The following is a 15,879-nucleotide window of genomic DNA, read 5'->3' as shown; positions in this document are numbered from 1 at the left end:
TTTGAAAGATGAAACTAACCCAAACCCAGGGAGAAATTTGGGGCAACTGCCTGAAAGATGATTAACTGCTGACCTGTAAGATTTGCAAATTATCCTCAGGACTGGTCTGAGGTCATTGTTCTACCAGCTCTGAGACATGTAGTGAATAGATACGGACTAGAAGCTTAATCAAATTACTCTTCTTTGTCGGATCCTCCTGTATCTCTAGTGTTGTTTCCTTATGTTGTTTGGGCTTCAAACTGGCAACCCGACACCAGTCACACTGGGTAAAAAATACACCCAGTTTGGGTCAATGTAACACAGACACAATGCTGGATTAACTGTATTCTGCACCAGTTTTGACTGTGTGTTCCTGTTATAATTTTGTATTACTGCAGATTCAGCTACCCAAACTTAAAATTATTATTATTGTGACCCATTGTTAGACACAACAAGCTCCAGTTTTACCTTAAAATGGTCATGTTTCCTATTACTATCCATAATTAAAATTATGTACACATGACATCATTAACTAAGACATAAAAAAGGCTACACATATAATTAACATACAGGAACAAACAACCAATGCTATATTTTAATTAGGTAAATAACCCCACATTAATACACTTATACTTGGTCCAAACAACCCTTTATCTTCGGTGGTTTTCTATAGAGAAAAGGTTTTTTTAAAAAAAACTTTTTATTACACTCAGTATCAAACCTAAACCCTAACAGAGTCTCACATTTTGCTCTGTGAGTCATTAGTTCTCATTTTTCAGTCACTGGTGTTTGCTCCTCTGTTGGGCTCTGCAGCAAGAAATGCATGAAGCGTTGTGCAAGAATTAATTAGTCTTTTGAGAATCATCTTTTTCCCGCTGTTAATCTCCAGGCTCCTGTGGGCGCTCATAGAGTAATAATCGTTCACATACGCTTTAAGTGAAAATGTGTTTTAACAGCGCATCTTTGAAATAAGTCACTTGTCGTGTTTAACATATGAATTCCTGGTGTGGGGACACTTCAGGAGGCTGGACTGAGTCCGGCGGTTCTGGCGCAGGGCGCTGCAGCTGCAGGACGGCAGATGGCACCGCTGCGCCGTCCTGTGGATCCCGCCTGGCACGGAGACGCGTCCACGTTGTTCCCACTCGCTGCCTTCGCTCTACTTCCCCTCCCTCCCTCCCTCCTTCTCCCTCACTCTCCCTCTCTCTCGGCTTACAGTATACACCTATCTATCTTCCACAAGCATCAGCAGTCTCTCCATCAGTCTCCGCGATACCAGCGCTACTACGGCGCAAAGAATGGCATCTCTGCGCCCCGAAAACCCGGTCTCCGTTCCTGCCCACCTCTTCGTCTTTCTGTTGACCGCCTCGGCCTGGATGCCACTGCCGGGACCCGTGCGCTGTGACAGCGGGGCTTTAAACCGGCGCGGCGGGGAGGACCGTACGTTTGACATGGGCGGCGGAGAAGGAGGCTCCCCGCCGGGCTTACCGACGGACGGTGACCAGGACGCCGTAGGCGCGGAGAGCTCACCCCGCTTCAGGAGAGCACTGTCCCGGGAAAAACAAATGTCCCTGCTCAGCAGTTCGTTCGTGCTCAAAGGGGATGCGACGCACAACCAGGCGATGGTTCACTGGACAGGAGAGAACAGCAGCGTAAGTAGCCTACCCCCTCCTCGTCCCGTCCCGTCACGACCCGCTGGTTCATACACCATCACCACTACACCCCTCTTTGTCACCTTCCACCATCCATCACTCCAGCCACAGCGCACCTCATGCGAAACAAGTTATTGTTCTCGCAGGAGGCTGCCGCTGCAGACGCACGCCGCGCGGCTCCCGGAGAGGAGGAGGCGCGGTGTGGTTTTTACGCATCCAGGTGGTCCAGCTGGACGCGCGGTGGATGTTGTGAGACACCGGGCTTTGTTGAAAGAGCAGGACTTTTTAAATGATTTCATGTCAGGGGGCCCACAAATACACACCATGTCGCCCCAGACTTCCATTACATCACATGGTGGCCCATGCTCACGAGCATCTTGTTGTTGTCTGTTGACACTGCGCTGCGCGGGGGATCATAGTGTTCACACTGAAACTTCTCAATATCTATGTCCTTTGTTCCAACCTCCCTTTACATTAAATTACAGTAAGATGAACACGTCTCATTTGACTCGTGCAACCCCATAAATGTTCAATTAGTGACCCGGGGAATGTCCCCTACCCCCACTTTGGGAACCACAATAATAACCACTCACGCGACTGTGTATGATAACATTTAGAGGGAGTCGCGGACGCGCCTGTGAGCGCACAGAGCCAGTGTGGAGACAAGGAGCGCGCACTAAACAGACAGCTCGCTGCTTGATTCACTCACACGAAGCCATGACTGAAATATTGACGGAGGTTTTTTTTTTTGTGTGTGTGTGTCTTTCTTTTGTCCATGGATTTTGCAGTGCCTTGTTTATTTGTGGGTTGAAACGTAATTTGGCTCATGTGAAACTGGATGTGGCAGCCTCCTTTTTCTGCCTTTACCGCCCGTGTGTGCATAAGTAGTGGCACCAAAGTAGATTTCAGCCAGATGTTCTGATATCACAAAAAATAAGCCCCACTAGGATTGAACAGTGATGTCAGCGGAGACAAAAATAGTACAACATAGCTGATGATGCACCCATCCATTAAAGTGACCAAACGCTTAGACTATACTCCAACAGGAATATTTTAGCGATATTTAAGTGATTATTTTCTAAATGATTGTATGATGACATGAAGATAACTGTATGAATAGTTAGAATATATTTATAGTTTTTCCTCAGGGCAGGGTTAAGTGAGAGCAGCTATGCTATGTAAACAAGAGCAGTCTTTGTGATGGATATTGACAGACGCTGGGGGGGATTGGTGGCGGTGTCTGGTGGGGACATCACTTGCAATCACAGCCTTTTTGTGAGTGTAACACATTGGCCGTCTTACTGGCAGTGGCTGCAGGCAGCACTGGAAAAGCAAAGGAAGCAACACGAAAGCGAAGCAGCCAGCAAAACTGTTTTGCTCCAATTGGTTTTGGAGTTTTATGAAGGATCGGTTGGTAGATAATGTAAACGTTTGCAGGTATCGTGCAAGTCTGGGCACTTTCACAAATTGGTGGGTCCAAATGCCAAGAACTTGAAAAAGTTGAATGTCAGTAGCCAGAAATCTTTGCACAGTATGTACAAAGGCCAGTTGTGGTGATGGCAAACGACCAGACTTTCAGAAAACCTCCAGTAACTCTGATTTGAATCATGACATAGAGCAACGTACGGAGTCCTGTGGACTGTGCTCAGACCACAGATGACCCTCAGCAGCAGCTAACCACATCATCCTCCCAGCTGGTTAATTGCCTGTGTGGCTGTAACAATTGTGGTGATATTATCAACAGTTTTTAGTGCCCGCCAACACAGGCAGCCTACCAAAGACTCCCGCCAACTGGAGAACACTGATGCAGGGCGGGCTATAATGGCAGAAAAATAGATACAATTTTTTTTGGTTGTTACAATTTTGACCAAATAATCACACAAGAATCGACAAAGATGCGTTGATTTGTTCAGCAAAAAAGACTGTTGATCACTTGATCCACTCAAACAAACTGGTCAATGCCGTCTCTGAGGACGAGTCACCACAGTTCAATAATGACTTGCAGGATTCTCGTACTTTGGCATTTAAGACTGGGCATTTAAGTAATAAAAAAAAATTGACATTCTCCCAGAGGGCTCCGGCCTCTCTCATGATGAACTTCCACGTCTGCGTCTCCTCTCTTCTTTAATCAAGGTGATGAGTCTGCAGGGATGCGAGCGCTCAGCCTCTGCCAGTCATAGGAACTCCGAGTTTGACTGATCCTCGGTTAACTTGGCATGGGTATGTACTCTGAAAGGTCACTGAGACCGAGTTCATCCCAGCCTAATAAACACAGACAAATGGTGCCATTCAATTTCCCTAAGGCTGACATTTATGAGCGGTGCACAGATTGATGGGTGGGTAAAATGAATCTCTGCCTCCCCTCTTGTTTCATCATTTCGTTTTGAGTCTTTGAGGCTCCAAATGTAAGCCGCTGTTGAGAGGGTCAGCAGCACAGAGGACCTCACTTGTCACATCTGTCTTGATGATGCGTAATCAGTGCTGTGATAAAGACCACCTTAGTATTGCAATTTTTCCTCAAAACATACATTTCACTTTCAGGCTAATCATCACATCACCGTAATATGTGTGTTTGTTTGGCCAAGTTCCATCTCTTGCTGGGCTGCAAATGTTTTGACAAGAGGCTGAATTGTTCATCTTGTTTTATAGTAAAAATGCTGTTGTCGAAAACAGCTCTTGTGTATTCCCCTCTGTCCCCGTAGCAGCGGTGGAAACAGTCACTTTGGCAGGCCTTGATTGGTCAATTGATGGCTTAGAGCATAAAAGAGCTTTCCCTCAGGCATCCTCCAGAGGTGTCCTTGAAGAGCAGATAAAGCTGGTGAAGTGTGTGTGTGTGTGTGTGTGTGTGTGTGTGTGTGTGTGTGTGTGTGTGTGTGTAATGTGTGTGTAAGGGGGTGTTTTATTCTAAGAGCATGCAGATATTCAAGGAAAACTGAAAAGCAAGTGGATGTGGAATCTAGATCAAAATACATTAAGTGCAACAGTAAAATGCCTGCTTTCCCTTCAGGTGCTAGTTCTTCGGCAGCATTAAAACATGATATTGAGGAGGTCAAAGGTCGCAGCCGCAGCGCCATGATAATGTTCATGAGCCCAACAGAGCATTTCTAAGAAAATAACTGACGACAAGAAGAGATTTTTCTGTATGACCCATCTCATTATCTGTGGTATTTTGTGTCTGTAATTGTGTGTGGTAAACTCTGCATGTATGGCCCATCTGTCATGAAGTAAATATCAAAGAGGTAAAAAGGTAGCAGGCTTGTTTTATCACTCAGTTTCAGGCAGAAGGAAGTCCCACGTCCCCCTGGGCTGAGTCATTTCTCCATTCTGAAATTCAAGACTTAAACCTACTCCTGCTGTCATTGGTACCATATTTCAAACTGAGTTTTTTTTTTCTTAACAAAAATCAACTGTCAGCTGTTATTATTTAGAAGAATATGGTCTACTTTCCCAAATATCTAAGAGAAAATGACCAAAATTTCCTTGAATGTTCCCCATTCTACCTCCTGAATTCAGTCAATGTTTTTTTTTATCGAGGTTGAAGTTTCTGTTGTGACTTTCAGTAGTTCTTTTCTTTGTCAGTTCACTCAGAGAATTTCATGTTTGCAACAGTACATGTCGAGGCTTTCCAGTGTTATTGTACATGAATCTCTCAGGAAAAGTGTGAAAACAGACACTCGTTCAACCTACAGGTCAATGACACGACTTAAAGCTATGCTTAGGGATTTAGTTGCACTTCCATAAGCGTGACTTTTAGCCCCTTGTATGGGTCAAGCTCCAAGAATGCTGGTTCCTACATTTCCCATAATGCAAGTTTATAGTGGCTTTTCAGCTGCTCCTCTCCCCTGTTAAATGGCTATTATAATGTTAACGTTATAATGGCTATGATATTTCAAACTCCATTACCCCAGTTTGAAAAAAGGAATTTTAAGTCAGGGTCCATTTACTAGCTTTTCATGCCAACTGCGCAAACTGCATCACCCTATGAAGTCCATGACATGTGCTTGAAAGCTTGAATTAACATTTTTTTTGCCAAACCACTATTTCCATGGTCGTTAATTAACTTTGACGCTGATTCATGATCCCAGTTTGTAATGCACGCTTTTTCAACTAACCCTGATGACATCATCAGGGTGTCATTTTGTGCGACAAATATACTATTTTCACAAACTGAATAGCACTCTGCATGATTCGTAATGTGTTTGTGTACTGGAAGTTCAAAAACTACAACAGTATGTATTGGATTTGAAAATGTCTGACTTTGGTGACTCCTAGTGGTAAGAATGGGAGCAACACACACTCACCAATTTCCACTGGGTTAGTCTAAATAGTCTATATTTTATATCTAATAATATTCATATCAGATAATATATACAGAATAATATTGTACATATAGGGGGCTTTAACATGCCAAGTATTTACAAGTGATGTAAAGATACAGGTTTAAGGACATTTCATGATATTCACATTTTATTTCCAACAAAACCATCCTTCACTGTCGCAGACACAAACGAACATGCATGCATATGGCGTTTGTGAGTCCCGGGAGACGTCCTGGGAAGGGACATGAGGCTGTATAACATGACACTTCTGAATGAGGAGAGCCTCCACCATTGTAAGTGCTCTCTTTGTGCCTGTCTCTCTCTCCTCTCTCTGAGTTGTTGACCAGCCTCAGGGAACTCTGAGCTGTGCTCATTCTCCCTCTATTTCTGTCTCCTCTCTGCGGTGATGAACAGTGTGCATGTGTCTCCAATATGTGCATTCGTATCGCCAGGGAAACAGCCCTCAACGTTTAATAAGGTTTCTCTATTTTGCGCGTATTGATCGGTTCACGGAGGGACAGATTATGCATCGGTATTGCGCTCACACCTTTTTTAAATTTGCGAGCGTGTGTGCTTGCATGTGTGTGTTGCTGATCCCTGGCGGCCTGTCCCACAGTAGCCTAAGTGATTAATGAGCGGCGAAAGGGGCGCTGACAGTCCAAACTCTCATCCCACCCTCCACCCCCAAAGGGGAATTGTGGGTAATTCCTGCCACTTCCTCGTTTAAGAGCCCTCCTGGGTGGGAATAAATGAAAGTAGAAGAACGCTGAGTTTATGGACTTGTGGATGTTCAAGGATTTAAAATATAAAAACAGCATAAAAGTATGTGATAATCACCTCATCTGTTGTATGTATAAGCATCAGTTGATATGACCTGGCTGGGAGACAAGAGCCTGAACATCCTGTATAACCATACAGCCTATCAGGACCAAAGATAAAGACTGTAATACTGAAATAATATGGTGAGTCATGTCAGTCAGTCTTAATATTCAGTGAATAACACCACTAAAGCGCAACACACATCAGCGGCTGTGTATCATTTGATGTGTGCACCACACAGCTGACAGAGCAAATGTGATAAATTGCTGCTTTTCTCCCGAGCTGATGCAGATTGATGGTTTGGAATCAGACAGCGGTGCATCTCGACAAGCTGGCTCACATAAACCTGCGATGATGCTGGTGTGTCTCGCCCTTAAGGCTGTAGCAACAATAGCTGCTCTGTGAGACTGTGCTCAGGGTCGTTGCTAATGGCAGCGTGCTAACAGGCTCACAGCGACAATGTTGACATGCTGGCTTTTAGCAGGTGTGATTGGATCAGCATGCTAGCCTATTCTAATAAGCACTAAATGCAAAGCTCACATTCGTTGAGGCTGGTGGGAATGTCAGTGTTGCAGGTCATCCTGTGGGGACCATGAATCCATTCGGTCGTTGTTTCAGTCAGAATCAAAGACTGACTGGCTGACATTGCATCCATCGGGTGAAAAGTACATTTTATAAGAGTTTCTCTCTGCTTTTGATTTTGAGTTTCGAGATGGTGAAGGGCACCACGCTCCAGCTGCATCTGACGCACCAAACACCTGCGCCACTTCTTGTTGTCTTGTCCTTGTCTCGACTACCTATTGTCTTTAATCCCTCTGTATATGTGTGCAGCAGGTGTGAACTGACACATATCAAATTACGCGATGCTCCGCAATGCTGCCTGACTGTGCCGCACTTAAGCAGCAGTTCGTTCCAGCCTCTATAATGAATGTTTTTTAATGAACTTTGTCCTTGTTATTGTTGTCAGCTGACATCATCAGTATGAACAGATTTGTCTTCGCCGTTCCTCATTCTATGCTTTCTCTTCCTCTTGTTCTATTCATGGCGTTGGGTTGAAGGCTCTTTACAGTTAATTTCACATTCTATCTGTAAAGAATATTAGGTGATACCACTTGTTACCCTCATCTTTTCCGCATCCCTTCAGGTTACCTCGCCAACACCACCTTCGGATCACAAGCATTGCTTTAGCCAATTAGGTCAAAGGATTATCCACCTGCGGCATACATCTAATCCAAAATGGCATTGGTTGAATTTAGATTGAGTATTTAGAGGGAACCATAATTTTTTATAATAAGGTGCTTGCCTTTATTTGCATGGGAAATCGTAGCTCATGCAGGTGTGTACATACGCATATAAGCTGTAACTATACAAAGCCATGCTCTCTCTCTCTGCAGTCACACTTGCACATGCACACGCACACTATCTAGGTCTCCAGGGTCCTGACTTAATGTGAAAGGCATTTGTTCACGCTTCACATACTGAGCAGACAGTTCATTTGGCCCCTGGTTGTTCTGCTGTGGAAAATTGTTTGCACATGTGAGGGGAGCCTGTCTCGTCATTTATCTTGTCTGTCCTCGTTCATCCTGGTTAAAAAGACACTCCAAAACCCACACTGTAAATCATCAGACTTGTTTGCTTGGTTCTCCCCTGTCTCTTTTTAGCGCGAATCCTGCAAATTACATAGTGCAGCACCACTACAGCAGGCTTGCCATCCAACATGGCCGTCAGGACACATCTAAGCACATTTGAGTGTCTTTCCGCAACATCAGACGGATCCTGGTTTCCACTCATGGATGATTGATGCCTGCCATCAATTATGCCACTATGAAGGTTTGAAAGATGCATTGCTGTGATTGTTATGTCAAGCTGATGTTGGAAAATGCGTATTTTCCAGTTAAAGGAGCACTCCACCATAAAACCTTTTTTTTTTGTATTATCAAAACATCACCACTCCTGCAGCATTAGCCATCTGTATGCAGAGTATGTTTTAAACTCTTATCATATATTTTGCCATATTTAAAAATATTAGCGTGGTTAGCTTTTGTGGCACCCTGGACATTGAATTTCTATGGATTAACATAATAAACAGAACTAGTTTGGGTTATCTGGTTGTTTTGTAAGGTGCTCATTATTTGGTTGTGGCCACATTATGTTACGTTATGTTACGTTACACTACAGTTTTTAATTATGGTGAATGTTATTTTAAATGTGTGTACCCATTGCAGCAATAAATGACATCTTCTCATTTATTGCCAGTAGGAAGCACTAGCCGTTGTAGCACTGCTGTGTGAGAGCTAGCTACACCTGACATAGCACACAAGAAAGGGGAGCTGCTCTTAGACTATTCATGTGCTCTGTTTGGGTGAGAAAGTGTATACTCCATATAAATATGTTTCTCTGTTGATGAATGGCTCCATATTTTGTGCTCAGGAGAATATTAATGTTGGAAATAAGGCAGTTAACTTAAGCTAATTTGCTACACTACTTTTTTGGGCGAGCTAGTTTTAAGTACATGGAAGGTGCTACAAAGTGTAGCTAATCTGTGAAATAGTTTTATGTATGTCATTTTTAGTTAGATACGCTTTTCATTGAATACTATTTACTTTGTATTATATGAACACTGTACATAAACTACTGTACATACTAGCTACGCTCGTATGAATGTAGCATTGTCACAACAATGGCTCCTGAAGCACACTGGCTTCTCTGCTAACCATGCTAGCCACAAACACAGGTTGTGAAGTGTAGCCATATTTGGACAAAAACATGACTGTGAACCGTACTGAGCATATAGACAGACTGGTTTGAGTAGTGTCTTTTGACATTTTCGTGTTTTCTTTTCCACCATGACACTGGGTATCCGGTTGTAACTGTTGTGAATCCAAGTCAGCTAAAGCCTTGGCAAGGGAACACGTTACAAAGCTTTTAGAGCCACCATTCAAGCCTAGAGTGGGTGAGTGTTTTCTGTAGAAAACTACTTTACTGTATGATTGACTACTTTCCTGCCATGATTTTACTTTTTTTGAAGAGCTACAGAGAGGTCAAACCTGCCTCTCCCACCATTAATGCTCTGCTAACCAAGGAATTGCATTAAATTACATTACATTAGTATCAATTGAGATTTTTTTGTTTCATTATGGTCTAAGTAGCTTTCCAGAAGCGAGTGAAAAGTGATCTTTGTTATTTTCTTGACATTCTAGCCTTTACAATGGTCAGATTGAAACATATGCAGGCATAAAATGTCTGAATCAAATCAAAACGTCTGTCTCAGCTCCCAAAACCCGTAGCAGTGAAATCTAATCAGGCTACCTGGCACGGCAGAACGCTGATAGCCCTGACTGCGAAGCGAGACACGCGTATATCTGTGCCTGATCTGTTGGCTGTGTTGACACAGGCAATAGCGAGTTAATTGTCTGAAACACAAAAGCACTGTGGATGATCGAGTTTATCCGTCCATAAGATCTTCATCCAAGGCCTTTCTCTTATTTTGGCCTCGGCGTTGGCACCGGGCCGCTCTTTGTCACTTGGTGGTAGGTGGCGTTTGTCGCCTTCGATGCCATGGTTGCCTTGCTAACGAGACCTTGTAAAATGCGTGGAGCGGTACGCTACTGTAGTGTTGCTGTCTAATTAAGTGTTTAATGATGCCAGGTGGATGCTGGCTGCCCGGCAGCTAAATAAAAGCATCAAGACACGTTTGTCTTACAGGTTGTTTCGAGGCCTGCTGGCAGCGGTGCTGAGAGATTCTTGTCTGTTTGTTCCTGCAGTGCTGCATGTGTATGAGGAAGATGTGTGTGTGTGTGTGTATGAGGAAGATGTGCATGTGTGTGTGTGTGTGTGTTCCACCGCTAACCAGCTACCTTCTTTTTTTCTCTGCTTCCTCGCCCGTGCTCTCGGCGTGGCAAGGTGAAAACCCATAAATGCAAAATTACTCCGTATATTCACTTGTGCGTCTTTGTGTATGCTTGTTTGTGTGTGTGTGATAGAGCCGGAGGGTTACTGGTTACCAAGCGACAGCCAAAGCAAGCACTTGGCAGGCTGTGGCCCACAAGCTTCATCTTTATCATCTGCTGGAACATCCCAGACGTTCTCCAAACTTTCTTTGTTTTGTTCTGGTGCTGAAGTGTACCCAGCATGCGTTCATTGTTTCTCCAGTCCTGTCCTGTAAACAGATACCCCGCCCCCCCACCCCCCGTCCCTTGTTGTTGTGCGCTCTCCTCTTCGTCTTCTGCAGTTCGGCTGCCATGGTTGAAAGTTCCTGCTCATGTTGCCCTGGCAACCCACACTGGAATCCTGTTGGGGTCTTCCAGTGGTTTGGTTCCTGATCTGAATTCAGAGTGGGCCCTCGCCTCTCACTTCTCCTAGGTCCTGCATATTTAATACACGGCTCTGGCATGAATGTATGCCAGCCACATTGAGATTGTCTGGTGAAATCCTTGTATTTCCAGAAGTCAATTTTTCAGCCAGCGAAGGACATGAACTTTGCTTTTTTTTGGCTGACCTTCATGCATTTTTGCATTTATCCTATAATTTTAGTTTTCTATTATTGATGATCTCCCCGTTGGTCTGTCTGGTGTCCATCTAACCAAGAGTAAGACATCTTGACAAGCACTGGCCAGATTTACTTGAAATTTAGGATGTGGATTTCTCGTCCCCACAGGATGATTTCCTAATACATTCGGTGACTCAGTGACCTTTCTTTGGGTACCACTTGCAGACAAAAATTATCCTTCATAATATCTAATGGCCAGATTGCCATGAAATTACCCAACCATATTCCTGCTCTGCAGAGGATAGCCAACCTTAGGCCAAAGTGTCAAGTCTGCTCACAGAATATCTCAAAATCCAACAAGCAAATTGCCATTAAATAAAAAGTATGTTCATGCTGCTGAGGACAGTACCTTTTGACATTTCCACTTGTGGCAGTATCTGTTATTTGTTATCTCCGCCTCTGTCATATTTTCATGTTTTTGGATGTAAATGTTTTGTCTTGTTCATAAAAGTGCCAAAGACTGAAGTTGAGAAGTTTTCACCTGACAATAATGAAATGTAGATATATACAGGCTCGCAGTGTTTCCTTTGTATGTGTTATGTGTGGGAGAGGGGGTGGTGTGAGATGTGTGCATGCCTGCCTCCAGCTACTATAGGAGTAGTGGGAAAGCTCTCCCTATAGAGCCCCTCAGAGAGTTGTGAAATGTGGCCCAGCAGGGTTTCTCCAGTATTTCACCTTCGCAGCAACACATTTAGAGATTGGATCTTCTTCCCTTGGCACTAAGCCGTCCCCACTTTCTATCAAACCCCCTCATCTAAACCGCACCTCTCACCAGGGACCTGCGTATTTTCAGTTTTCGTCTTAAGCCAATTGCACAACAACAGCGTGAAGCCTTCCACACAGAGAAATGGATACAGATACAGGAGACATTGTGCATGTCCTTGGTTATGAATATCTGAGGCAAATACAAAAATACACCGTAAACAAACAAAGTGGTTGCATGACAGTTTATATGCTCATGATATCAGAACATATACTCTTTTTATCATAATGAAGGATCCATTTGTGCGTGATGCTAAAGACTTTTAGCAACTTTTCTAGCAGTTGTCATAGAACTGTGAAGGATTCTGCTTTGGTTTAATGCTCGAGAACTCTGTTTTGGTTAGTTACAGAGCCCTGTTCTTTAAAAGCTGCAGCGATCCTATGTTCCCATTTGGCTGAAGTTTGTCTTGGAGCACAAACCCAGACTTAAACCCTGCCCTGTCTGCAGTTCAAAGGCACCTCCACCACCCAAGTTCTACTGGGAATGACGTGTTCGGTGGCTGTGCCAACCTCACACACACCTACACACACCTACGCACACACAAGGCGACTCGGAGCAGTAAAATGGGAATTAGCATGTGTTGATGGACGTGAAGCTTGCCAGTAATAATTCTGCTCTAAGAATGTTTGTGACTCATGTTGATAGCAATTAGAGCACCGGAGTATCAGGGGAGGGGTGGCGAGTGTGTGGGAGAGCAGAAAAAGGAAAGAGGGGGAAAGAAAGCAAAAGCAATAACTGTACACTGAGGCCTCTTTCATCTCGACTCTGCGTGTTCCTTGGGTGGTTTTTAACAAACGTGCTGTCAAAAACAGTGGTTGTTTTACATGAAAAAGACGAGGCCGCGCGCTGTGATCTGATGCTGGCAACAATGTAACATGCTCTGCCGGGCTCCCAGACTGTTCGCCACCTCCAGCTCTCCCTCTCTCTCTTTCTTTTTCTCTTTCTCCCTCCCTCTGTGTCTCTCTCCTCCTCTCTCTGGTTTGCTTTTGCCTGATTGAAAGGAGACGTGTGCCTGTGAGCGAGCATAAAGATTCAAAGCAGCGACAAATTGAATTATTGTTTGGAGTGCTGCTTGTCACAACAGCGGCGTCAGGTGATTTCAGTCTTGTGCGGCGTAAAGGGAGAGACACGGCGGCGTACAAAGACGAGGTGACAGGCAGCGGCTAGGACGCTAAAAATAGACGAAAATGCAAACTAAAGGAGTGATTATGCGTTTTTTAAAATAAGTAATTTGAATATGAGCTGCTCAGGTATGAATTCACGCACCAGATTTTTTTTTTTTTTTGAATAAGTCTCTAAAGATAGAAGTCGTTTCAGGTTTGCAGTCGTCAGGAAGATGAGATGAGATCAAATCTTTGTGGTAGAATAGAACTTGTAGATTGTGTGAAAGAATGAGCTGAGAACAGTGTAACAGATAAATCAAGAGAAATGTTTTTGCAAGCCTCTTAGTACAATGATCAATTTATGCATGAAAGAAAACGTGTGAGAAGTGTGAAAAATAGGAAAATTATTGCAAAAAAAAAGCAGATTTTTCAAAAAAGACCTGCTTTTTCTTCTGTTGAAATAATGCTGCCACTTATCATTACATGCCCCCACTCCACCAGATAGACCAAATAATGATGCTTAAAAAGAGCAGAGGTGCAGAGTGCCTCTATGGAACTGCAGCATCTCCAGGTTCGAGTCAAGGGTGGGGGCAGAAGCGGCAGAAATTAATTTCTGTCAGCCAGCTGACATGCAATGGATCATTATGAGTGCAGGATATGCTCAAAGTTGATATTTGTTGTCCGGGTTTTGAGCTCCGAGGCTCGGAGGTTAGTGCCGTGGCAGCAGGCACGCTAGCGAAAGAGTGAGCGGAGGGCTCGTCTGATATATGCCGCAGTTAAAAGAGTGCGTCATGTGAGAGTAGTAGCGGAGTCGAGTTTATTGCCTGAAGTAGACTTTCGTTTTCGTTTAACAAGACCGAGTGTCTACGACCACACGGGCGGCTATGTGAGGCTGCACTTAGACACGGCGGTGCTTTCACTGAAATGCTAATATCAGCACGCTAATGGGCTCACAGTGGCAGTGCTAACATGTGGATTACTGTGTTCACCCTGTTAGTTAAGTGTGTTAGCATGCTAACATTAGCTAATTGGCACAAAACGCAAACTACAGCTGAGGATAAAGGGAATTTTGGTCACAAACCAAAGAAATGGACAAACTGAAACTGTGACCTGATGGTCAGATAGTCAGAGCATCGACAAAGTCATCCTCTGCACACCATAGATATCTGTATCAAATCATGGCAGCTGTAGGGATATCCCAGTCTGACAGTTAACTCATGGTGGCTAACTGTAATGTGTGATGAGTCAGTTTGTTGACGTGGCTCTTTTCTTTTGCTGCCTCTCGGCCATCTCATGACGGTCCAGAGTGCTCGCACTGGAACTCACACTTCATGGTCTCCCCCCGGTCCCACCTCATCATTGTTCACGTGTCTCCTCAAGTGCTACCGTCGGTGGTCATATTTCAGTGAAGTAATTCTACCAAAGCATCCTGCCTGCGACAGCCCTGCCCTGGGAAAGAGCCATTTGATCCCTCAGCCTCCTCCGTGGCTGAGCCAGTTGGTTTGTTATTGCTATTGGAACTTTTTTTTTTCTGAGAGATAGAGATAGAGAGAGAGAGGAATGAAGGAGCGTCAAAACCTCTTTGGAATAACGCGTGTAAACACAGGCAGTGCATCACTCAGGTAATGAGATTCTCCACTCTGCTTATATCGAAAGCCCCTCAGCACCAGGGGAGGACAAACAACCCCCTTCCCAACGCTTCCCTTTAGAGGAAACACACATACATACGTGTGCACACACACTTTCACGCTCGCCATACTCCCCTGTTTCTTTCTCCCTTCCTTTCCCCTTCTGAATTTGGACCGGCTGTTTGTATGCAAATATGTCATTTGGAAGACCCCAGTGCCCAATCCACACACACACACACACACACACACAAACGCAGCAAACCCCGTAGAGGTTCAGAGCTGGCGTGCTGAGGTGAACAACACTCCAGCAGGGCAATAGAGGCCAGCAGAGGAAAGCTTGTTTGCCCTTTTTTTTAATTTATTGTGTGTATTCAACAACAGGCCCAACTGGTTCTCTCCTCTCTTTATGTGGTTAATCCCCTTTTTCATTATCATCCTTTTCTTTTCATTTGCCTCTGAAAAACAGCTTAACGCCAAACACTGCGCAAAACACTAGCCCATTTCCGGAGTGCTGTGTTTCTTTCTTTCTCTGGGAGAGATCTGTAAAGCTGCTTTTGCTAAGAAGTCCATGTTGTTTTGTGGGATGATCGAGGGTCATTGTTGGACATGTTTCTGTATGTCAAGGTCTTTGTGATGTAATGCACGGGATCGTACAGCTCAGCGGGATGACTCATCAAATCAGTCAAAGCAAGTTTATACGAATATATGAGGCCAATAAAAATCAGATGTCCGGTCGTAAATGTCAACCCTCTGCAAATATGATGAAGGAGATGATGTTGCTTTCCTGAATTGCCTCTAAACCCTTTAAGGAAGCCTCCCTCAAAACCCCCTCCTGGACCAGGAGCCCACTTGATATTTTTTGGAGGTTGTGTTGTTAGCCAGAGGAATAATCGAGCTTATCTCTGCACTCGCATTACGAAGACTTGTCCATGCGGCGTTCATGACCTTCACAATAGTATGAGTGATGACTGAATGATGAAGAAGACCATGTAATGAAGTCGAAAGCCCCTGAAAAAGCTTCAAAGTGGACCTGAAGTTAGTATTGTTTTCTCAATTGGACCAGATGTCTA

The 15,879-nt window shown here is 44.2% G+C and overlaps 1 protein-coding gene across 5 annotated transcripts in view; it reads left to right on the top strand.

Annotated features, from left to right (window-relative positions):
* The first annotated feature begins 1,193 nt into the window (after nt 1-1,193).
* Nucleotides 1,194-15,879, top strand: part of sorcs2 (sortilin-related VPS10 domain containing receptor 2) — a 283,675-nt gene continuing 268,989 nt past the window's right edge. For all 5 annotated transcript variants that reach the window (XM_041964688.1, XM_041964687.1, XM_041964686.1 and 2 more), the window contains exon 1: nt 1,194-1,628. In XM_041964688.1, the coding sequence (XP_041820622.1) occupies nt 1,275-1,628 (354 nt within the window). In that variant the 5' untranslated portion in view covers nt 1,194-1,274. The remainder of the gene's footprint in view (nt 1,629-15,879) is intronic.

The sequence above is a fragment of the Chelmon rostratus genome, chromosome 23, assembly GCF_017976325.1.
Source record: "Chelmon rostratus isolate fCheRos1 chromosome 23, fCheRos1.pri, whole genome shotgun sequence".
Taxonomy (NCBI): Eukaryota; Metazoa; Chordata; class Actinopteri; order Chaetodontiformes; family Chaetodontidae; genus Chelmon; species Chelmon rostratus.
This window is presented reverse-complemented; position numbering and strand designations above follow the sequence as displayed.